Raw genomic sequence first — 25,352 nt, 5'->3', positions numbered from 1 at the left:
TTTCGGATTTCTTACTTAAGAAACATTACTTAAGTTTCCCCACCTCCTTCAGAAAATCCTAAGACCACCACTGCAGTAAAATGACTCGTTTTTCCGATGACTGTTTCCCACAGTTCCCAATCAGGAGAGCTGTTTAAAGTGTAAATTGCAATAAACCACCTAACCAAGGGATGGGTAATCGATCACTTACCGGAGTGTCACAGGAGAACCGACGGAAGGCTTGAATGGCCGCCAGTCGCACTTCAATGCTGTTTTGAGGATTGCCGTAGCATTTTTCTAAGATGTCTTCCTTCCCAAAGATCTGACCAATGTTCCCTATTGCTTTCAGGCTCAACAGTACCTGCACACAACAAACAAAAAAGTCCATCAGTGAAACTGGACATTTCAGTGATCGAGATGAGTTGAGATTTAAAAGAAATAATTTATATTATTAATATTTGTAGTATTAATATTTATATTATAATTTTTTACAGTATAATATTTATATTATTAATATAATATTTTTAATAATATAAAATATATAAAAACTAACCTATATAAGAACAAGATGGTGGAAGAAGTGTAGTTGATGTTTCTTGAGTATGTATCTGGATCTTATTCCACCACTTTATTATATTATATTCTGATTCTGTTCGAACTTGTCATGTCGTGGTACCTCCCAGGATCTTACCACGTTCTTCTCAGGATGTATTTTGGTTACTAAATACTTTCTCATGATGGATTTATTCCTTGCTTGAAGTAGCTGCTGCTTTGTGGCCCATTTCGGTAAAAATTAAGCCATTAATTGTCGATGTGCTGCTTGAAAGAAAACTTTGTGTCAAAGATGACACTCAAGTCCATATGTGTATTGACCAAAACTGCTACGCTGCGTTCCAGAGACGGTCAAGATGAGATTAGAAGGTTAAAAGGTATATGAGACATATCAAAATGTGTCTGGATTGATTTCAGGGAGTAAATCATTTGGACTGGCGATGTGAAGGTTAAGCGCTGTATGTATTTATGCATTCTAAATTTACAGAAACAATAGTTTGTGTTAGTCTTAGTGTCTTCGGTGAAAAAACAAAATATTATTATTACTGTTTATTTAATAATAACAGTATTGTGCTCCTATCCTTCAGGTTGAAAACTCCCAGTTTTCATAACGAAAATACCTCGAAACCCGGTATATCCAAGAACTCGGCTAGATTTGAAGAAAAAAGTTCATAAAAGACGAGAAACATTTCCCAGTTTCGTTCGTCGAATGGCATCAGGGAATGGGAATCGAGCGCCACACTGTATACGACGACGTTATCCACTGTGCTACCGCAAGAACGTTTAATTTGGCGAATGTGCGAATAAAACTGATGAGCACCAATGCTCATTTTGTTGTGACAAACAGACTTGCTGACAATGCCTTTAAAGTTGGGTCTTATTTAGTCTTATGAAAGTTGGGAATTAAAGAAAATTTGTTATATATCCGCTCAAAGCCCCTGAGGAAGTAGCGGAGAGAGATGACCATGTGAAATAATGTAATTTTGTTCCCTAATTTTTTATTAATCTTATTCCTTAATTTCTCCTAACTTTACCTTATTATTATTATTTCCACTAACCTATTAATAATTCTTTGTCTTGTAATAATTCTTTTAACAATTTAAATTTAAATTCAGCGTGTAATAATAGGCTAACCGACCACTGATAGCACACCAATTGCTAGACAGACAGTCAGGCCTTAATGACTGAAATGCCTCCCGTCCTAAATAAAAAAAAAAAAAAAAAATGGATCAAATAAAATTTATGCACAGTATTATTAGTGTGCGTATAATGTATAATTGTTAAACCAGCAATAGCATTAACATGAAAGTTTATCCATCACAGCGATAAAAGACTAAAATTAGCGGTTAAAAATTTATATATATGCACAGGGTGTCTCAAAAATACGCGGCATAACTTCAGGAATGAGTTCCTCATATGTAGACAATAAAAAATATTTTATATCAACATAATTCCGGAAATGCTTGGTTCCCGAGTTATTAACCGGAATGTCTTATCTCCCGCAGGTGATTTCCTTCATCACAAGGTACTGATAGAATCTGGTGGTTTTCCATTCCGATCATGTACTCAAATCAGGAGCAAGCGGATATGCACTTTATGTACGGTTTGGCAGACGGCAATGCTCTGGAGGCTCGTCGTTTGTACCACGAAAGGTTCCCAGAAAGATGTCCAGACAGGAAAACGTTTGAAGGTATCCATTGCCGTCTTTGTGAACATTGGGACCGTTACACCTCGTTCTGCCGACAGAGGACGACCAAGATCTACGACTCCTCAAGTAGAGAGGAGATTTTGGATGTTGTACATGCCACTCCTGGAATCAGCACACTCAGAATAGCAATGCAACTGGCTGTTCAACGTTCGACTATTTGGAGAGTGTTGCGAGAACACCAACTGTATCCTTACCATCTGCAACGGGTACAGGCCTTGTCACTAGCAGATTACACTGCGCGAGTAACGTTCTGCCAGTGGTTCTTGCAGCAGTGTAGTACAACTCCTCACTTTTCTGCCTTAGTGATATTCGCAGATGAAGCACAGTTCACACGAGACGGATCCAAAACTTTCACAATGAGCAGGTATGGGCTGAGGAAAACCCTCGTGCAATTCTTCCATCACATCACCAACAGCGGTTCAGCCTCAACATCTGGGCTGTTGATAAGTTATTGGACCCCATGTACTTCCAAACAAACTCACAGGGCAGGCGTACAGAAACTTTCTGGAAAACAACATGCCTGATTTCTTGGATGACATGCCACTGATCATTCGTCAACAAGCACACTTCATGCACTATGGCGTTCCCGCACATTTCAGCCACCTAGCCCGCAATTACCTGAATCGAAGGTTTCCTGGTCTGTGGATAGGTAGAGGTGGACCAACTGCCTGGCCTCCACGCTCACTGATTTAAACCCACTAGATTTCTTCTTGAGGGCTCATTTAAAGTCATTGGTGTATTCGACTCTGGTAGCTGATGTGAAAACTCTCCGCAATCGAATTGTGGCAGGCTGTGAGACAATAGGAAACATGCCTGGAATTTGGCATCGTCTTCGCGAGTCCATGAGACGTCAATGTGAGGCCTGTATTCAGGCAGAAGGTGGACATTTTGAACAATTACTATAAGGTGATGTGAACAGTTAAGTGTCATAGACAGACCTTCAAAACTCGGAAACCAAGCATTTCCTGAACTGTGTTGATATAAAATACTGTATTTTTATTGTCTACATATGAGGAACTCATTCCTGAAGTTATGCCGTGTATTTTTGAGGCGCCCTGTATATATATCCGAGCGAGAGAGAATGAAAGGCTAGTATATGCAGTGGTTCTCAATCGTCCCTGTGTTGCAATTCCACCAACCCCTCCCTGAGTCACGAAAATACTGGATATGGTCTAAGAATTAATCAAAAATAGGAAGAAGCTTCTGTGCCGACTTCACTACTGGTAATTTTGCAGAAATAAGAAGAGATGAGCGTGGGGGAGGGGACATATCCTTCTGTATAAGCAGCCATACAAATATATAAAGATCAGTTGTAAATACAAAGATTTTACCTTCCTTTCATCAGGTCCATAGCAACTTTCTCCCAGACTGTTGACTATCGTTGTTAGCGCCTCACGAACTTCAGAGCTCGAGCTGCAGTCCTTATTATGAATGCAATAAGTATGGATGAGGGCAGATATCCCCAGAATAGCTTCGTCGTGATGACTGCTCAGAAGAGGCTGAAAAACAGTACAAGAAGGCAAATGAGTAATTTGGCGACCCGCACACTTTTTATACGTAATACTTCAATTATGTAATGCAGTGTTCAATTTTCGAGAGTGCAGTTGCGTTAAGTTCTTAAAAACGTCTCAAAGGAAAGGCTGTATCAAAAATCTTAGCTCTCGCTACGTAATTTTTATACCTCCAGATTGAATTCATGGGTGTCGGAAGGGAAAAGGGAACCCCTTCGGGTTTAAGTGGACTTGGCCTACTTTACGACAATAAAATTATAAAAAGAAAAAATAATAATAATAAAATTATTTAATTTATTTCATTCAAAGTGTACCGAATTTTATATCGCTTTGGGTAAATATTTATTTTCAATATACGTTAATTATAAATATCAAGTTTAATAAAAATAAATGGAACAAAACATTCAATGTACGCCTTCATTTTCAATTTGATTGAATTAACTTTTCGAAGACAAGTAAATACTGTATATGCAAACTAACCATAAATTCGTACAAAATAATGCGTGAGTTTACGCTAGCGTATACACTGCCCAGTCAAAATATTATGATCATCCCCGTGTTGTAGCAATCGGCCGTTCTTCTCCATCTGGTGGCACAGGTGTTGCGCAGGTAAATGTGATACTGTAGGTTTGTGGCTTTCGGTCCATACGAAGTACTTGATGTATATGGGCAAGGAACGTGATCTGATGGACTGATTTTTTTTTTTTTTTTTTTGATTTTTGGTAGTTGTTGGCGCATCGGCTTCTGTGGCCATATTGCACCTCCCAAGGTTTTTGCAGTACTTTGATCCAAGCCCGAGGCGGGAATCGAACCCGCGACCTTTGGGTTGCCGGGCAGGTACTTTACCCACTCGGCTAGCCCGGTCGGCTCTGATGGACTGAAAAAGAGATGATTGTCAAATACTGGTTGAAGGGTGGCAGTATTGTGGAAACCGCAAATGTTCGCGGCGTCCCGTAGTTAAAGCGTTCCAATCGCAGACGGATGTGTGGACAGAGCAGCAATCGCTGGGCCAGTCTCCGGCCCCCATGCATCATCGATGGTCGTTGTGAACATAGGCTGTTCCCGCGAGCAACGATGGTGGACGGATGACTAGTGGTGTTTCCAAGACCACGATCTAACGAACTCTTCTGCTTATGGGCCTTCGGAGTAGGCACACGGTCAAGGTACCCATGTTTGCGGCTACCAACCGCCAACGACTCCTGAAATTTGCATTAAAACCGCGTCATTGGACCTTTGACAACTGAAAAAGGGTTGCCTTTTCCGATGAATCACGTTTTGTACTATGCATGCATGCATAATATTCAGAGGCCTTATAGAGACCATGCCGCACCGGTGTGGTGGCAATACTGGTAGCAACAGGTGGACAGTGTTTTGACTGGAGATTGTATATGTTATTTAATTGCAGTGCATTAAGAATAAAACCCCCGATTTGAATGCACTTACGCTCAGTATGGTTATCATCTCCTTCGTTGGTTTCGTCACGAATGCGATGGAAGTGAGCCAGAATTCGATTTCCTCTTTGGAAACCTCCACACGACTGATCATCTCGCTCATCAGGCGGACTGAATCTGTTGTTCCTACCACTGGGATGGCATCCAGAAAGAATTTTCTAGATGTGGAAAAAAAAATTATATATATATGTATATATAAAGGAAATATAATTATGATTCAACCATTTAGAATCCACCTTGCGCACAATAATTCTTCACCAACCGTGGAGGATAGGTTCCTGATAAGTATCGGAAAACCTCGGTTAGCGCGACTAAAGGCCCATGAAAATGGGGAAAAACAATAAATATGTCAATAAAAATTTAATAAAAAACACGGTAAACTTAATTTTCCATTATACAAAGTAAAAATAATGATGATATCGACAATATAATTAAGGAAAAAATATAAAAACTTGGTATAAAAACACACCCACACACACACCCACCCACCCACAATTTTGTTCCATTAAATGGATTTTGTTCCATTATGGGCCTTCGGAGTCAAAACGTCCACTCACAACACTACGTATGATACTGATGCACTCTTCCGTATCACATTACGTATGATACTGCAGAGTGCGTCACTGAGAGAGTTAACATGCAATGGTTTATAAACTGACTGTTCCATCGCCTTGGTGCACGAGACTTTCAAGTGAGCAGCGAGATTAAGAAAAAAAGTCCATTGAGTTCTTGTCACTCACTCTTTAGGTGTGTCGCGAATAAAGCGTCTTTTAACTCAAGTGTGACTCGAGTGACAAAAGTTTGAGTATGGATGGTAAAACAAATACCTTTCTTCCTTCTCCTGCACCACTCTTGGAGGCAGTCTCAAGCCGTTGCAGATATGTTTGCTCGAAAACCTCGAACCTAATTTAACGACTCACGTCTAAGGCGATTGAATCGTACCTAATTGAATTGCAGCTAAATCCACATTTGCTGGATTGACCAGGTTTTCTACCACTGAGGTAGAGAGGGTCCATCTCTCTGAACTTGCCATTCTGAACCCACTTAGCACCAAAACGTTATCAGAACAATAGGTGATCCCCGCAGTAAACTCAAATCAAGCCATTACAACAGTCCGATGGAATCCGACTGCTGCAATGGCTGGAATTGAGTTGCTTGAAGTTCATCAGAATTAAGCTCGAATTAAGTTGCTAGATTCCATCAGAATCTAGCAACTTAAGTTAGTGCCTCAGACCATCCCTTGTTAACAAACTCTACGGCACATTTTAATTCGTAACTCTCAAACCGCTGCTTCCCTCACTAGTGAAAGGAATGCGTTATTAGACCACTTTCTAAAGTACTTATTCCATCAATTGACAAACATTACACGCCAATGTTTAATTCATCAACCCTACCGAAGTTTCTCGAAAAAATATTGCTGCCAGTCCTCTCCAGACAGATACTGCCAGGCAGCATTCCCTAAATTTTATTTATCAATTCCAAATAAGTCACCCGTAAACACCCTTTTAGCAACCATTATCAGAATCTTTACAGCATTTGAAAACAGGACTGGCAGTCACCTAGTTGCGCATTGAATCAGCATTTGAGGTTATGAACTTACAAATTCAAAAAACTGGTTGAGAACTATCGTTAGATAGGGGCCGATACTCTAGATTTCCTAACATCTCCACTTAATAATCGTGCAGTTAAACAGCGCATGAATAACATCCTACAGTCCCAAAGTGATATTAGCGGAGCTCTGCAGGGTTCTGTACCATTGGGTCTCCTCTCACCACAAGTTAACCCAGGACATTGAAAAAAAAAAAAAAAATAGCGAAGAGGTAATAAACAAATGCCCTCATGCGAGATGGTGGGTGTCGCTGTTATTCAAGATCTCTGCGAAATTATTTAAATGCATTACCACTTAAATTATTTCTACTTAATTCAATTACCTCGCTTTAGAATTGCTGTTGCAGATGCGGTCAGCTTTGAGAAAAAGCTTGTACAAAGACTTGCCGTCCAAGTTGCGCAGGTGGTACACAAAAGATGCAAAACGGCCAGGTACGGAAGATCGGATGTCATCTTTCGCTGCTTGGCAGAGTTCAAGTAAGGCTCCTTCTGCCTGCGCTATCGCATTTGTAGGCACCTCTTCGTATTCGTGGTCAAACAGCATACTCTCCCTGGTAGGCTTGTAATCTAGAACGACATACATTTAAGATTTGTATCAGCTGGGTTTTATAACAAACGCGACAACAAAATATGATCTACTATTTAGAATGGCCGTGTTTCCTTTTACTCGGAAGGAAAATAATAATTAATTTGATAGCCTCAAGATTTGCTGCAGCCGGAACTTCCGTTACTCGCTCTTCCACTGAGATTAACTTGTTTCTTTAAATCTTAAATTCTAATGAAGTCTATAAAGCGCACCGATACAATATTACAAACTAATGCTGTTTAAAAATGAACCGAAGAATCTTCTCATCCCATTAGTTAGATTTTTATATTTTTTACACTTCTGAATTATTTTTTTGCTCTTTTGTCCAGGATAATTAATCCAGATTGAGTATAATCCATTCCTATCACCTTTTTGTTTTTCTTTATATTAAATTCAACAAAAAAAGTTGATTGTTAAGAATTTGCGCAGACTGAACTTAGGTGGGCTCTCCCAAGTGTTTCTTAGCCGAAGTTCAGGGGAAGCGAGTTAACGTGTACAGTTCCTTACATTTCAGGCGCATTCGATTTGTTTGAGAAAATAATTGAATATTTTTTCTTTTCTTTGATTAACAGAAGTGAAAAGAAAATAATTATCTCTTTGTCGCATTAATTACAAGATTATACTTTGCGGAACACTTAATAAAACTATATCATTTACGCTTTCTTAATAAGCCATTTCGTTTAATTACAACTATATAACTTTATCTCTTTTCCTCTGTTACACGGAATGGACAGTACCGAACTGGATTTGAAGCGTACCAATCAAGTCTCTTGCCAAGAGTTGACTCAGTGAAAAATTGGAGTTTTCTTTCCTGAAATTTCATTTGCGCCAACCCTGCCACGGCCTTAGCGGCCTCTGCGCTTATTTCTAAACACAAATATGTACGGGCGTCTCTTTCGTCCCAAACCATGGCCGCACCAGCGATATTTCTGTGCGAAGCAGCCACCGAAGTTCTTAATGCTAAAAAGACGTGGATTGATTGCAAATAGCGCCATCTGTTGCACTTACCATTGCCAGTAAACGTTTGAGATTGAGAATTGAAGTTGCGGAAGTTGATTTTCTGGGTCACCGTGGTCATAACCCCGTTCGACTGACGGGAGAACGGCGTGAAGGTGTGCGCTTCTTTGCAAGTAGAACTCTGGAGGATATCCTCGGCGATACTCTGTTCGCACTCCTGGAAACCCTTCACCAAAGGCGTAGATTTTGTTTGCTGAAAGGAAAGAAGATTTTTTGTGAGTTCTTCCAAAAAGATAAGTCTTACTGACATTACGCGTCACCCAAGAAAAATAAATAAAATAATAATAAACGCAGGGGAAGCTATTTAAGGTACTACTACGTTACAGTGGACACACTAATGGTATAGCCATTAGTGAATAATGAAACCTTTACTTATCCTGTGGTGACCACTGTAAACTGTGCAAAGAATGTCATGTAGCCTTACAATATTAAAGTTACATACAGCAATCTCAGTAGTGAACTCCCAGGCCAGCAGAAAATAATTTGCACTGATGGTTCAAAAACTGACATACTGATAGTTGCTGCGGCGGTCTTTCCTTCTTTTACTCCCACTACCCCTTTCTTTCATGATGCAGTAATTTCACTGCTGGATTTTATGCCGTCAAATTATCTGCGGATCGGGTTGCCGAACTGTCAGCCACACTCGCACTTACGCTTGGTTAGTATAATCGTGGCAAATAAAGATTTATTTATTTAACGGATGATCTCTCTGCTGTTCACATCCTCTCCCCTTCGCTAAAAATTACAGGGGAGAGGCATCCACTCACGGTTACAACTTTCTGCTGGATCCCCAGTAGTTCTGGAATGAAAGAGCTGATCCTCCTCGAGGAATACAAACCCGATGACCCTATAATTTCGGAGATCACCGGTCTTAACTACGACACACCAGAGAAGGAACTGCTGGCGAGACTGCATATCGGCTATTCTCGCTTAACTCATCTTTTTTTACTTATGAAAGGAAGCTTCCTGATTGATCCTACTGTTAAGACTCGACTAACAGTCATACGTAACCTCATTGATTATCGCTCTCAATGAGGATATACGCTTAAAAAATAAAAAAAAAGCCGATATTCATAAAACTCTCGAAAGAATGTGCTGAGCTTTTTTTTTTTTTTTTTTTAAATTTTTTATGGTTTTAATTATTACAGAACGGTTGTAGCTTCACTAACACACAGCGATTTCGAAAAGTTGATTTTCCCAACAATACATTTGATCTGAATCAGTTGCGGCCCGACTTTATCCTGGTCTATACTTCTCCGCATCCTTCTCCAGTTTCAATTCCAAACTCATAGAATTAAATTAAATCTTATTATTCTTTCATTTCGTGCTCTCGATGAGTGCCTGCAGGTTCTTCAAAAAAGTAATTTTTTGTAATTGAGTGACCAGGGAAATTTTTTTTATGTCCCATCATTCAATTCATCTGGGTATAACGAGATTCCAAGAGCCTTAAGAAGCATTAAAAATTCATCTTATTCATTTCGCATTCATATTATAATGGAGAAAGAGAGAAATTCTAGAGGCGGTTGAAGGTCATTCTGTGACTGTCCTCTTCTTTCTCATATGCCTTTCACCCACATATTTCGTGGTACTGCTTACGTAAGCTGTAAGTTTCTTAAATCAACAGTTTGTTGATGAGATGGGGTGGAATTTTAGCGCGAATGTCACTGAATAGCTAGCGAGCGACAATGTCATATTTGGTTACTTACGTCGTTTTCTGTATAAGGGGTGGCCTGAAGGGCTGTCTGGATGTTCTGACGATCCGTGCATAGTGAAAGATCTTTAGTCTTCCGAATGGTAAGATGACCTCTCCAGTTCTTTCCGAGTGACTGATACTCTGCGATGCACTTTCCTGCTACGTCAACCTGGAATACACAGAGAGGAGAAAAACATCTTCAATGACAAAATTATTCTAAATATAAATTATAGGATACGCAGGACGAGTGCAAAATCATGCAATTCAAACTGTACTTTTTTGGGGTGGAGGAAAATACGCAAAGGATACATTGTATTATTCCACCATTCTGTTTTATGTGGTGTAGTAAGTTTGAATTGGTATATAGAATTTAAATAAAAATTTATAATTTATTTAGAAATGTTTACTGCCAATTTTTTTTTTTTTTTTTTTTTTTCAAAATGAATCCATACTCGAGCCAGGGATATCGCTGTCATACACTCAGTATGACAGTGATGTCACAGACTCAGTGTCATACACTCAGTATCAGTTATATTTTATACAGTTTTACCAATTGTAATAGGGTGTATCGCTTGTAATGTATTTGAAAATAAATATCCAAAGTCACGTTTCACAGTATCTGAGAAGATTCCATACGACTACAGTATGTACACAGCAGAGTTGTATGATACAGAGCTAGCTATGGACCACATAAAAATAACTGTCAAAGGTATACACAGATTCTTTAAGTTCATTACAGGCTCTATCAATGATGAGACGCGATCTCATCCAGTCCTGTACAGGGTTCAGGAGAAATCACATACTCTTCATGGATCTACCAGTACATTTGACATCCGCTTCTGCTGGATCCCGAGTCACATTGGGATCTGGGACAATGATCTGGCAGATGCTGCAGCCGGATCAGCACAATCCCAGAGCAATCGCAGCCTGATGGTCCCATATACAGGCAAGTGATACGAAATGTAAATATACGACATTCCCAATGGCCACAAACAAGGATTAAGCCTGTAATCCAAATATTGCTGTCGTCTCTGCGCAGAAAAGCGTCTGTAAGAAAGCATCTTACAGACGCTTTTCTGCTTAGGGCTGTCCTCCTATGTACTGTGACACCTTTTAAGCAATTAAACCTATTTTAACCGAATTTCCATGTTTTAGACATGAACAGTGCATATATATTATCACTTTTAACCATCTGGCTGAGCTCTGTACTCTTAGCCAGATACTATCTGACAACGGCCACGTGTCGGCGGTTATTTCCTATTTAAATTTAATTAACTTGTTTCCTTTTATTTAAAAATACTCTTTTATTAATTGTATTTATATATCGCTTATACTTTTATGATCATTTTCTATTTTTACAAAGGGCTTTAAACCTTTTCTTGACACAGTGACCATTAACGGGTCATTGTTTTAATTTAAATCGCAGTGGCAATCTTTAATCACTTTTCTATCTTTTACCAATTTTATTACTGTTGGCGCATTATAGCCAATGTTGCTGATGCGCCAATAAACACCAAACCAAACTAAATTCTTCAAATAAGAAAGGTCCATATACTTTGCTACAACTCATCGCACAAATTCCGCCATAATTGTAGTTTTGCGATTAAGCTGCCCTGCGCACATTTCCGGGTTGGTGAATAAAAACCCTGAAGCTGTCCAGTCCGAAGCTCAGGACAATGATCTGGCAGATACTGCAGCGAAATTAAGCAATGTATATGTAATAGTTGATATATATATCAATAAAATGGAGCTATTAATAGTGAGGAAAAGAATTTGGCAATTATGCCGAGCGGCTTTCAAAAATTAGCATTAAAGAGAAATATTAAATTATTAAAAATATGAAGTTTATAATAAGATTGGTTCTAATATAGCGATAATAACAATATTCTCGATATAAAATATTTAGGCATTTATTGCTCTTTGTGAATTTTAAGGGCTCTTTTGAAGGATCTCTGAGTTAAGTCAGTAGTCGGTATTAGTCGTTTCAGTGAGACCTCGAAGTTAGTATCGATATTCTTATTTCCATTTTCAAGATGTGGCTTCTGATTGCCGATTTCTTGGTAAGTACTCAAGTTTTGCTATTGGCAATTTTTAATCGTTCACTTTGTATTTGTTACATATCGATTGCTACCATGTTTTCCCTAAATTGTTTAGTCTGAATATATTATTAGATGACTTAGAGACCGTGTTAAATGACTTAGAGCGTTGTAAATTAAAGTGTTAGGGATCATGGTGATCCGTGACATATTGACGCCTCTTTTACAGTTTTAGGAATGCGCCGCATGTTAACTCCCAGTTTAATGAAATTAATGCTATTGAGTTTAAATGTAAACCAGCTGGCCAAACTGAAAAAGCCTTTTTTTTTTTTTTTTTTTTTTTCCCCTTCCCGGAACGTTTAAAATTTTATTTTAATCGAGTGTCAATGTATAGTTTTCGTTCCGCTATTATTTTTTTATAGAATAGATAAGTTATTGATTATAATAGTAGAGAATTGTTGTTTTTCTTAAGCTCGTACTAATTAACGACGTGTTGGATGAATATAGGACTACGCTAAAAAAATGCCTCGAGTCGGATCAGAATGCGTGTGTCGGCAGTTCTACCCAGGCACAATAGGAAACCATATATGAATGCCAAAGCCTTGTGGATTAACTCCAGATGTGAGGGACTCTATAAAAGTTGTTAGGGCCGATTTTTATCAGCTTAGTTTTTCCAAGTACGCTGAAATAACATACTTGTATAGATGAAATACACCTGAACAAGGGTTATGCAAGGGTCTTTCCTTATACTCAATATTAATGAGGAGGCCTTAACCCCTCAATAATATTGAGGGGTTTAAGGCCTCAGTGCTATTGGGTTCAGGGAAAGTGGTGATTTGGGGATAATTAGGTTCTGGGATAGTGGTAATATAGACACGTTTGTCTAAGGATACGCGTCAAAGAAACACTTATATACAACTCAAGGAGGTTCCGTTTGTAGCCACAAAAGCCGATATTAGAAAGATATATCTTTAACGCGTGTTTGGGTATCCCTCACTCCCTCCTACACCCTTAAATTAAAATATTGGTGGATCAATCATTTAAATTTAAAAAAAATTGTATACCAGACCAATTCTTCTTATTTGAAAATGTGTATTTCTCATGTTTCTTTCTTTTTTTTTTTTTTTTTCCTACACAAGTTGAAGCTATTTCCACATTTTGATGCATTTGATCTAATCATCTTTCAAACGAACGGGACGTATCGCAACGGAAACACTTCAAGTGTTATGTCACGGTATAATTTGAATTTAATTTCTTGTAAAAGGATGCACATTTCCTGCACACATTTCAATCAGTTAGCAATCTTTTACTAATGCCTTATTGGATGATTAGGTGATGCCTAATATGTTGAAATATTTTAGTGTTGATTGGAAATATGTTTTGAAAACGACTGATATCGAGTGCTTATCGAAGGGATAGTCCAAGGTCCGTTGATATTTTTCTTTCTTTGATTGGTTCATAATGTTGTCATAGGTGGCGCCTAAATCTCTCCACCGTTGTTATATTTCATTTCATTTCATTTTGGTTTGTTACTAGTGTAAACAAGTGGGAGTTGCTTTCGCCCTTGAAAATAACCACCTGATTAATGGGCATAGCCGTCAATGATGCGGTAGTTTTAGCTGATTCGCCCAGCTAAGGCAACGGCATCTTTGGCGGAGATGGAAAAGTGATTTGTCCTAAACTCAACAAGCAGTTTGCTTTCAGGGAAAAAAGCAGAATAACAATAAGAAGAATGTTATTCACAATTACGATGTTCAGGCAGAAATTCGGGAAATTGAACGCGCAAATTATAATGCCAAAAATGTCATCAATCCAAGGTTTTTACACTGATTATAAATCTTTTATTAATTAAACAGGCTTGTGAAAGACAGTGGTTATCACTCCAGAAGCACGAATTGCTAACAAAGTATTCCAAATCATATGAAACTAAACGATAGATATTTAGTTTTACAATCCATAGAATGGAGGAAGTCATTCTTTCCAAAATCCATATTCGACAATACCCGTCTAACCAAAAAACATGTCTTAAAAGATAACCCTCCATAGTGTCAAACTCAGTAGTTGTTCATTTTAATAATAGACTGCCTGATCTTTGGCTTTCACTTTCCTCTCGAGTTCACTAGACGTATAGCATATGTTATGAGACAGGGAAGACAAATGGAAGAATGTTTTTGCATAAGACCTGTGCGTAATTATAATTTTTATTTTCGCCGATAGAAAGCGGAGCAGTTTTTTTTTTTTGAGGACTGAATTGGCAAAGCAATTTAAGAAGGTTGGTTGGTACTTTGCTGGGAAGCTGTTCCGAAGTGTCCACGGACAACTTATGGTCATTGGTGAATCAACTGAAATTAAAGTGGAGCGATGGATCTTCCTTTGAAATACGGAAAAAAAAAAAAAAAAAAGTGAAACAACGCTATTGACAATCCTGAAAGAGATTTATATGAATCTTTATATCGTTCATTTTTACAGATTAGCTTTTTTGTTTTTGTTTTGTTGGTTTCTTTTAGGAGAATTAGCAACTAAGACCATATTGCTCCGGGATATGCGGTGGTCATTCCTTGACCTTTCCGCATCCTCCGTATTTGGTGGTGACGGGCTCGAACCCCGGTCTAATCAAGAAGCGTGTGCTGCGCACTGCTGCTCCTTCCCACCTGGCTACGGAGGCGCCTTTACAGATTAGCGGAAAAAAAAAAAAAAAAGCCTTCGCAACTTCATGTTTTTTGCATATTAATATTAAGTTTTATTAAGACGTTAAGTTCTTAATAATGTCTTTTTAAATTGACCTTGCGCTAAACTATATTTGTTAAAGTGGACTTCTTGTTGTAGGCCGCACTAATTGATGGAAACAAATCAAAAGGAGAAATTTGCACAAGAGTGGATGGTGTCCGGCTGTACTGGGTCCGCTGCACTCAGAGCTAAGAAGACGGTTGAAGACAGGGAAAAGTGGCTCCTTTTCCCTACATATAAAATCGAATGTGGTGAACCTACGGTTTGACCTTGTATGTCTTTCACATGATCAGCTGCACACCACTCCACCGTAGAAGAAACAGTGGAACGTTTCAGACAATCGACACGGGTGGTGCCACTGTTAGCGAGTTTCCTGGTATATATGAGGTGGAGTAGATGGAAGCTGGACGTTTGAAAGGACTGTTAGTTGTACTTTTATAGATAAAGGAAGTAAAGAAATTGAGGGTGGGAAAAAAAGATGGATTTCTCCGGAGATCAGAGGCGGTTTTGTGAGTCAAAGTTGAGGAACCAACAATCATGCGCTTTCCAGTGAATTGAGTTTCAGCCTGTGGTCTATCAATTAGCCCTAGAAATACAGTTTTTTTCCTGTGGTCCAATTGACCAGAAATAAACGAAGTCTGGTCCGACAGTTTGCGGATGATCCAACAAAATGAGCTTTGGAATCTATTCTGGGCCAGTGATTAACAGACAACGTCTTCGATTGTGAATCTCAACGTTCAGGGTTACTCGATAGATTTCCTATTACGATGGTTACGAATTAACAGCCAGTATTAAGGCGAACTGAGTTCTGAAGCTGGTCGTTGCTGGTGGAAAATTCCCACCAGAAGAGAATTGCAGCAGTTGCCTATTTAGGCGATTGCGACAATTCTGTTCAAAAGAATGGAAACATGTTTACCATTAAGTGTTTTCAGAAATTATCTTTCGTGAGCACAGTTTCTGGAAATTAAAATTCAAACTTGTCTTCCTGCCCTCCGGAATATTGTTAAAAACCGCTTTATTCGTAGAAGCCGATTTTCATTTCTTCGTTATCAGTGTTACACAACATTCTGTTGAACAAACTGCATGACGGAATCATGGCCCTGTCGCAACCCTACGCTTCTCGGATTACTTGTTTTATCATACAGATATGGATTTCATTGCGTGCGCCTTCTTTCTTCTTCACTTACTCGTGCATCGACCTTCTCCACTCGGTCACTCGGTTCCTGCATCAACCGGACTGTAAAGAAGAGGGAAACGAACTTGAAAGAACAAGGATTTTCATTGAAGAAATCAGAAGAGAACTCCCTCGTGGGTAGTGCAGTTGATAAAATCACCATCCTCTCCCCCCAGATCTGATGGAAAAGACCTAGGTTCGAATCCCGTCAATGACGTAAGGAATTTTTATGAGTCTTTTTCACGACGTTGTTGAGTTAGTCGGTATCAGGCGAGGGTGTGTGTTCCCCCCCACCCCGAAACTCGAGTTTTTCGTTCAGCAAATCGACTACAGAGCTGATGAGCCCAAAACCCTACGATCAACTAGAAGGGAATTGCACCAAATTCTCTCTCTGGGCAGAAATTTTGTGTAATCCCTTCAGTGCATTTGCAATAGCAACAAAAGCTGGGCTACAGCGATTTCACCTTTTGACCTGATGTTCTTTGCTGACGACACAGAAGAGACCTTATTGGTTTATAAAAACTGGGGGAAATCCCAGTTTTTCTAAATCGTTAATAATCGTGGGGAAATAGGTAAATTTTTGGTAACAATCAGATTAAGGAAATCAGCAGAGGTCCACCTCCTCGAGGGTACTTCGTAATTATACTTTGTATACACATCGAAATACTGATGAATTGGACATAGCAGTTGCATGCAGAGAAATTAGGGAAGCAAATAATGGGATGTATCATGTAAAAAAGTGTTTTAAAAAATGCAAACCTTTAATCTCTCGGTATAATAATGATAGGGGTGTTGCTTATGAAATGTACTTGAATGAACAAATTCTATAATATAGAACTTGAATTTCTACTTAAGTCAACTAATAACCGAAGGAATAACTGGAACATGGCGCCATCCCGAGATAAGGGAATGAAGAGTTTGCTCAGAAGTTGGGGGATTATATTAATTATCAAATACTGCGCCGACCGGGCTAGCCAGGTGGGTAAAGTTCCTGCATGGCAACCCAAAGGTCGAGTGTTCGAATCCCGCCTCGGGCTTGGATCAGAGTAAAATGCAAAAACTTTGGGAGGTGCATTCTGGCCACAGAAGCCGATGCGCCAACAACTTACAAAAAAAAAAAAAAAAAAAAAAATCAAATACTGCTTGAAAGCAACGAGACGGTTCCCAGAGATTGATGAAGTCCAGGGATTGATTCCTTGTGGGTGGTGTGAAAAATGACTATCGGAAATCAGAAGTTATTTGATTTGAGTTGTGTTTTGTATGCTAAACGATTCCGAAGCGTACGATAAATCAAATCATGCCTCACCAATCAAATCATGCCTAACAAACCCCCACAGATCCACTATGGCATTCCAGGTAGATCCACAGTCACCAATTTAACATCGATAACCAACACCATTCTCAGTGCACTAGAAGCTAAAGCAGAGCTTTCTGTCACCTATATCGACCTGGAAGCTGCTTTCGACTCCATCAGTATCGCCTCACTTGTTCACCTCATAAAAGGTGACATGTTGTGGTTTATCACAGCCCTGCTCTCTGAGAGAACCATTCTTCTTAAAGCGGATCAACACACAATCTGGAGAAAGATCACTGCAGGAGTTCCCCAAGGCGGAGTTCTCTCCGGAGCATTATTCACCGCAGTTATTCTTCCGTTTGTGCAACAGAGAGAAGACATACTATGCTATGCCGATGATATTAAGATATTTACTCAGATTAACCCCGGCAAACATCTCTCAAACATCAATAAAAAGATCTGTGAAAAGTTACGTAACTTAGGATCCTATCTCCGTCAATTTGGCCTCCTCATTAACCCTGCCAAATCAGCACAAATTGTCTTTTCTCTGAAGCGCCAACCCACTGAAATCCAAGTCTCTCTAGACGGCATTCCCTTCCCAGTGGTCAAGATGCATACAGACTTTGGAGTCGTCTTCGACTATAAACTGAGCTTCAACCCCCACATTGACAAGCTCACAGCAAAATTCTGTCAAATGCGCTGGACCACAAAACAACAACTGCTCCACGTTAGGGATCTGGATGTGACTCGTCGATACGTATACACCTCAGTATACTCCGTCGTACTGTATGCCTCGGAAATTTGGGGGTCCGCGGCCCCTACCAACATCAAACGCGTGTACTCCGCCGAATACTGGCTCCTTCGTTGGATCACGCAAAAACATCGTCGTCCACCCCAGCAAAGAACAACTGCGATGGCGAAGTCACTTAATTTTGCCCGACTTCCAGATCTTCTATTTGAAAAACGCCTCGTTCTCACTGTCAAGATGACAACCGGAATGGTCTCGGAGCCAAGCATCTGGGAACTGTGTGGCTGGAGAATCCCTCTACCCGGACTGAGGTCAGCTCCCACGCTCACAGCTGACTATAACAGACTATCGCTCAGTGACCGCTTTCTCCCCAGGGAGATGCTCTCCACAATTGTTTCAATTGACGGCGACCTCTGTAGGTTTGTGAAAGATCGGAGGTACCGAAGACAGATCCTTAAGAGCCTGACCTTGGCCAGGCAAAGTGCACATTGATAAGGGCAGCATAATAATAATGCCCAATATATTGTAAATATTGTTCAAAGCACGATGTCTTTATGAATATGTTGTAAATAAAGTCAACAATATCTTTATGAATATAAATATTAATATAACATAATGTAAATATGAATACCTTTATTATTTCATTGTAAATACTGTCAAAAGCATATATTCTGTAAATAATCTGACATTGATTCTATTTTATTGTTGGCACTGGGGGATGAGCCCGAACTTCGATGTGGGCCCCCTTCCCCCAAAGCTATTGTCCACCAACCAATGTAAAACCCCTGGCATTGCTGCTGTGAAGGGTCTATTGTATATACCATGTTTGTATACAATAAAGATTAAAGATACCAAAAAAAAAAGATAAAAATCACTTAACTTGATTGGGCAAGAAAGAGCAGGGGTAACATTATGGCAGACTGTTTTCCCTGTTATAATAACGAAAATCGTGAATGCGCAGTGAACACATAGAGGGGTGGTTTCTTGAATCAGTTGGAAAGTACAAAGGGGACAAATATCTAAAAGCAGTATCAAAAATATGACAGTAATGGGTAGTATTGAAGGAAATTTTGGTGGTAAAGGTTTTAATTACAGGAAGTAATTAAATTATTTAATTAACAGGATTTAATCAAAGTATTGTACTACAGCGGACTACTATTTCTTGAGCTCTGTTAACTGAGATTATTAATACATGCGATTTAATATTAATACCTTAATTAAGGGGCCTAAACCCTAGGGTCCCTAAAAAATTTCACACATTCGTTCAAGTTGAGAAATACCCAAAATATAGGCTAAAATGCAAGACAAGCAAGCTGAAAGATTTAATTGAGCAATAGAAAGAAAAGAATGTGACACAGTTAAAGAAAAGAATGGGACTCAGAAGAGTAAAAAGTCATTTAAATAGAATAATTATGAAATCATGAGAAAATGAATTTGGCAAAATTGCCCTGCTGTAGAATTGCGTTTAATAACTTTGACTCCTTACCTCGTTTATTTTTCCCGTTGACTCTGGACTTGGTATTGAAGTTTGGAAGGCTGACAGAATACCTCTCTTGATGTTAAGTACCCACGGCTGTTCTCCATCGACGGGGCACAGAGCATCGACCTTGCCGTCCTGGAAGGAGAAGTGAAGTGTGTTCCTTTCTATCGTTCTTGCAAACTCCCGAGTGTCTTTTACGGGTACTACATCGCTTGGATTTCGAGGATCCGATTGCTTGAGTCTCACTTCTCGAACCTACAGTTGAAAAAGACGGAATTAATAGAGGCATTATCCGGAGATTTATCTATTTCACTTCATTTTCAAAAATAAATTTAAAAAAAATCATTTAAAAAAAATGCACGCGATTCTACAAAATTAAAGATGTTTGGTACCAGACGAGGATGCCCCAAAAGGACAAGTCATTCAGTTTTGTCTCATAAACCAACGCTTCCTATGACTGTTAAGCCAACTGGTGAAGTTCATTTGTATATGTTACTGAAATGCAGAACAAATGATTATCGTTAGTAAAAAAAAAAAAAAAAAAAAACGTCAATTCCATCATTCACTTGTTCAATTGCGATATTTTGTTCATTCTGCACTGTAAACTTCCTTACTCTCCATGGTAGGGCGGATAACGCAAGATTTTAGATGTAGAGGAAGGAATATTTGTGATGTGTTTATGCCTAGAGAGATTAGAAGTCAGGTTAATCCCTAATAGAGATATGTAACCTTGTAGAGAAATCTGAGTGTCATCGACAATATGCCCAGGAGAAGAAGAAGAAGAAGAATTTTTTTGCGACATATAAGGACCAGGTTTTAGAAGGATTGACATTAACTAAGTTATGTTTGCCCACTGGATTGAATAGCATTTAAGGAATTGGTAGTGGTTGTGTAAGTTAAAGGCGTTGAAATTGTCCTTGAAGATTATGTAAAGTATATGCGAAATAATGGACTGTGGCTATTAATTCTGAAGTGTAGCGCCACCATGTTAGTAACAATTAAGTTAGCCCTCGTCACCACTGTAGGACTAACCTTAATAGAATTTCACTTGGTCACTCAGTGATGCTGCTTGTTCAACATTCTGGCCGCGCCCGTGGCGCGGCCAGAAACCTGGATGGTAATGACAATCCAGTGTCAAAAGGAACAAAATGCTCTCCACAATGCTGTGGAAAATAACCCTACTCAGACTCTTAAGTGTCGAAAGCGGACCTAAATAATTTAATAGATCCCATGCATCTTGTATTACACCCTGTGAACTTTTTTTCGCCACTTAACGTTCAAAAATACATAGAAAACCTAACTGGTCTTACCCTAGAGTAAGATGCAGAGGGTGGCAATAATGGATATTCTTCACAGTGGACTGGTTGGATTAGCAAGTGGAATCCTCAGTGATCACTGCTCATCATCTCTTGTTTCCTGTCTTCCTAAACGGCACTGATGAGAGAATACAGGGGAAGTTTTCGAAGTTTCTGATTATTTGAAGGTTGGGAGGTGGTTAACAATCAGAACCAGGCTACTTCAAAATGATTTAGACTGATTGCAAGTATGATCTTGAAAAATGGTACTTAAAAATCATAAAGCATCTTAAATATTGATTAGTGGATGGATTGTGGTGGGATGAATTGAAAGACGAGAGTTTCCTGGATGAGAAAGACTGGAGTTTAACAGACAGCAGGCAAGGAGACGAATACATGTCGTTCTGTTATGATTTATCGAAATTATGCAAGAGGAGGAGATCCATATTCTTATATAAAACGATGGTGCAACCACAATTGAGATATTGCATCCAGGTCTGGAGGCTGCATCCAAAGAATGATATAGAATAGGGATGGCTAATCCGTGTTTCTGTGGCCCTCCACCAATTGGTGTGAAAAATTAGAAATTAAGTTAACACATTGAATAGGGTTTTCAAAATTGTCGCCAACTTCCAGCGTCATATCAACATTTTTCGCTATTTTATTTCCTTTAACATCAAATATTGATGAAATTGATTGATTGAAACGAGATCTTTGATTAATGCTAAATTTCCGATATTTATTCCATCATTTGCTTCATAATTGGAGGTCGGGGAGTTCTGGACACCATCATTCTTTATGAAAATTGGCCTAGTCCATTTCAGATAGTCGTGATTAAGCTTGAATGGATGGCCACATTTTTTTGCGATGGGAATAATATGAGAGTTAAAAATGGCACAATGCTAGGTGTGTTTTGCTTTTTGGATACTGATGCAATTAAGTGAACTAATAGTGGTTCGCAAAACACACTCTGTGTAGCTCAATTAGATTTACATAAAGAAATTTAGATCACGCATCATATTCCTGTGCAGAAAGGCAATTCTTGTTTATATCCAAGATAACCGAAATATAAACACATGAAGTGAGGGCAGCTATCGCTGAATAGATTAAAAAAAAAAAAAAAAAAGAGTACAAGGAAAAGACAGCAGTTAAATTTCTGTTTATAAGTTGGCATGAGGCAACGTTACCCTCTGACTAGACTGCAGTTGGGCCACCGACTTAATGGTGGTGTCGATTGACATCATGTGCATGATTAATTCGCACATTAATTTTTCACTTGGCTGAAAATCTGACACTGTGGTGAGTGATGCTGCAAGGTATTGTTTACTGGCTTCATTCGCAATTTAGTTTCTTGTAATTATGCCCCCCCCCTACCATTTACAGAATTTCAGACACACACACGTTTATCCAGGCTCCACCATTGTTGGACTGCGGAGAAAAATCCATCTCCTCCTCTGGAACTTTGCTAGGTTAATCAGTACGCTTACTTACGGATCTAAACAAAAGTAGCTTTATTTTCTTATGGAAGTGTCTGGGGGATTTTCCGATTCAACGGTATCCACAACAGTGTCCTTCCTGCGCCGAAGACAAGAGTCATTACTTTGGTTAAAATTCTTGAAAATAAAATCTCTATTCTGCCGGCACAAAATGTTGACACATTTGCATAACCAATTAAAGCTTAACCGCGAAATTTGTTTGCAACAGGACTTGAAAAATTCGCAAGGGAGCATATTTATGAATCATCAAGTAAAATGGCACAGAAGTCGCCCCGCAAAATCAAGCAGAAGGCTAAAGTTGTTTTTTTTTTTTCCTTCTCTCCGAAACAGGGTGTAAGAAGATGTTCTGTGCTAAGATCTCGATTTTTTTTAAACTAATTTTTTAAAAAAAATTCTTTTATCCCAAAACGACCTTCGTTGCTAGTTGTTAACTAGAGATTTCTAAAGGCCTCCCAGTTGCAATGCAGCTTAGTCCAGAAAAGTCAAAAAGAAAATCAGCTCGTGAATTTGCAATATCTCGGCGTTCTGCTCAACGAATGCTTCGGTTGGATTTGAAAATGTTCACGTACAAAATTACACAAACTTTCCAAATAAGATAGGCACAGAGAACTTCAGTTATCCGTATGGGCAGAAATGCAATGTTACACATAAAAACTGGTTTCAGATGAAGCTTATTTTCCTTTGGACAGGACTGCGAACAAGCAGAGTACGGTTTTGGTCAACAGAACCTCCCCACCAACCTCATGGAGGGTAAGTGCGTGCCCGTGTGAATAGCCCCGTGAAGTCATGTTGCCCTTCAGTGTTGTCAGTCATGTTGCCCTTCGTGAGCCCTTCACCGAAACTTCACACAGCGATTCCTGCGTTTGGGTCAGAATGGCTCTCTGGTACGGTTGATGGCAACTCGGCATTCCATGGACTCCTGTGGTTTGTGCAAGGTGGCGTCATGCCAAATACGGATGATGTCGCGTTCGTATTCTTGCACGTTGTTTTTAGCCCTCGCAGATTGGGATATCGTTATCCCGATCGTCATAGTTGCCATTATTTTGGCCACAACTGAGTCCAGACTTGAACCCATGTGACTTGTGGAGTTCTTTGAAAGAATGGTTCTGCAGGAATCCGCTGCACTCGTGGACTTCAGAGATATGATTCTTCAGCCGTATCTTACCGAAAGTGGCGAGAACATAGTTGTCGCGTCATTAGAAACATTCGTGTACACCACTTTCAGGAACTGAAGGTGAACACCAATGTTTGGTAAAATCTGAATATGATAAGAATAATAATTTGATAAAGTGAGAACGTGGAAACCATTCTTATTATGTGTGGAAAGGAATCTGAGCATGAAAATTCATACCGTTTGTGTTAATTACTTTAATATTATAATAAATAAATGAGTTTCTTAGGAAATATTTGTGTGCTAGCATTTCATGCGCCGGGGGGGGGTAAGTGCTTTTTTTGTCTGTTTTACCAAAAAGGAGGCTGAAATTAAGATGATGGCGAACACAGAGTTCGCAGTTATCACAGAGTTCTTTAACGGACTTTTGTTTTGTTTATCAGTCAGTTTGTGTGACACGGCCTTCCACTTGGTTATCAAGTTCGTTCTCCGGAAGTGGAGGTGTTAAATGTTTGATGACCTCATGCTGCACTGATGAATGGGTGGGGGGATGAAGCTGCATGCTTTCATTTGCAGCGAACGAACGTCGAAAAGAGAGGAGCGGTAATAAGTACACCCGCAGTAAATGCTACCCAAACAATTGCGTATTAAATTATGAGAGGACGCCATGTGTTGCTGTGTGTTCATTATTACGTACGAAGAATACTATTTTTTTGTAGAAGATATGATTATTATTAGATATAATTATTTTCACATAATATTTTTATATAACATAACATATGCAATCGCGAAAATGAAACCGTACAGATTAATCAAAACCAACTTCTTTTTGCAATCATTAGTGATGCTCTGCTGACAATTCCCCACATTAAGGCCAACTAAGCAATGCGCATAGCTTTTTTCGACTGTAGAGGCAACGCCATTGACGTTAACTACACAGAGAGTGAGAGAGAGAGATTTGTTGTTATCAACTTCATGGAATGCCAAATGGTCCAAAGTTTCGGCGCGCAGACATTGCGCGTCTTTTATGCGACGGTGAGGATTGGTCGGTGAGAAGGGCGTCACGTGCTGTCGAATGACACCTCCAAATCGCTCCATTCTGCGCTGATAAATTAGTGTCTGTATTTAACAGAATTGCGCTTAGTTCAACTACTTCTGCAATTAATACGGCAAAAAAAAAAAAAAAAAAAAATCGAAAGAAATGCGACCAAACTGAACAAAAGCTCCCGAGCACTGCACATCTAATAAATTCGTGCTAACGGTGTGTTTGTCAATAACCTTGAAGACATTTATGGCGTCTTGTTTTCAACATTACTGTGATTCATCCAGTCAGCGCGGAGTAAACAACCTTCATTGTTGAAAGAAACTAAAAACGGCGACCTGCACTATCCTAACTAGTGCGGTCAGGACATTAAGTGTCTGACCCCTGTAAAATGTGGCAGTTGGAAGGTTATCGTTCGTTCTTGAAATCGCAGGTCGAGAAGCATTCGACCACTGAAATAAACAATTGACGATAAGCAAACGTTTTCGATGGATTTGAACAGTCAAAGGGAGCAAGATTAGTTCATCAAACGAATGATTGGTGAATTTTAATCTGTATTTCTTTCCTTTCCCACACTCTTGTTATGACCTCTGGTGGTGGTTTGTGACTTCTACTAATTCACCTGATAAAGGGTCAAGATTCTTTCCTCAATCGCAGAAACCCAGCGGCCATTGTAGGTGCGGCTGTCTGAGGCGAACAACACGCAACAGTTCAAACCCAGGAACTTGCCCAGTCTGCGATGCAGTTGAGACAGCAAAATATCTTGACCCGGAATAGCAATCCCCGACATGATAAGAGAATTCTGACAAACTCTTTGTTGATTTATCTGTACAAAGACAAGCCC

The 25,352-nt window shown here is 39.3% G+C and overlaps 1 protein-coding gene across 1 annotated transcript in view; it reads right to left on the bottom strand.

Annotated features, from left to right (window-relative positions):
* Window positions 1-25,352, bottom strand: part of Apoltp (Apolipoprotein lipid transfer particle) — a 168,578-nt gene that overhangs the window by 129,245 nt on the left and 13,981 nt on the right. Inside the window, exons 4-10 of the mRNA XM_090384611.1 lie at window positions 19,571-19,819; window positions 10,119-10,274; window positions 8,404-8,605; window positions 7,133-7,376; window positions 5,194-5,359; window positions 3,571-3,738; window positions 191-340 (exon numbers count right to left, since the gene is read on the bottom strand). Of these exons, the coding sequence (XP_090240737.1) occupies window positions 191-340; window positions 3,571-3,738; window positions 5,194-5,359; window positions 7,133-7,376; window positions 8,404-8,605; window positions 10,119-10,274; window positions 19,571-19,819 (1,335 nt within the window). The remainder of the gene's footprint in view (window positions 1-190; window positions 341-3,570; window positions 3,739-5,193; window positions 5,360-7,132; window positions 7,377-8,403; window positions 8,606-10,118; window positions 10,275-19,570; window positions 19,820-25,352) is intronic.

The sequence above is a fragment of the Mastigoproctus giganteus genome, chromosome 11 (genome assembly GCF_048544385.1).
Source record: "Mastigoproctus giganteus isolate SK-2022 chromosome 11, ASM4854438v1, whole genome shotgun sequence".
Taxonomy (NCBI): Eukaryota; Metazoa; Arthropoda; class Arachnida; order Uropygi; family Thelyphonidae; genus Mastigoproctus; species Mastigoproctus giganteus.
Note: the sequence above shows the minus strand (reverse complement) of the source record. Positions and strands in the feature narration are given on the sequence as shown.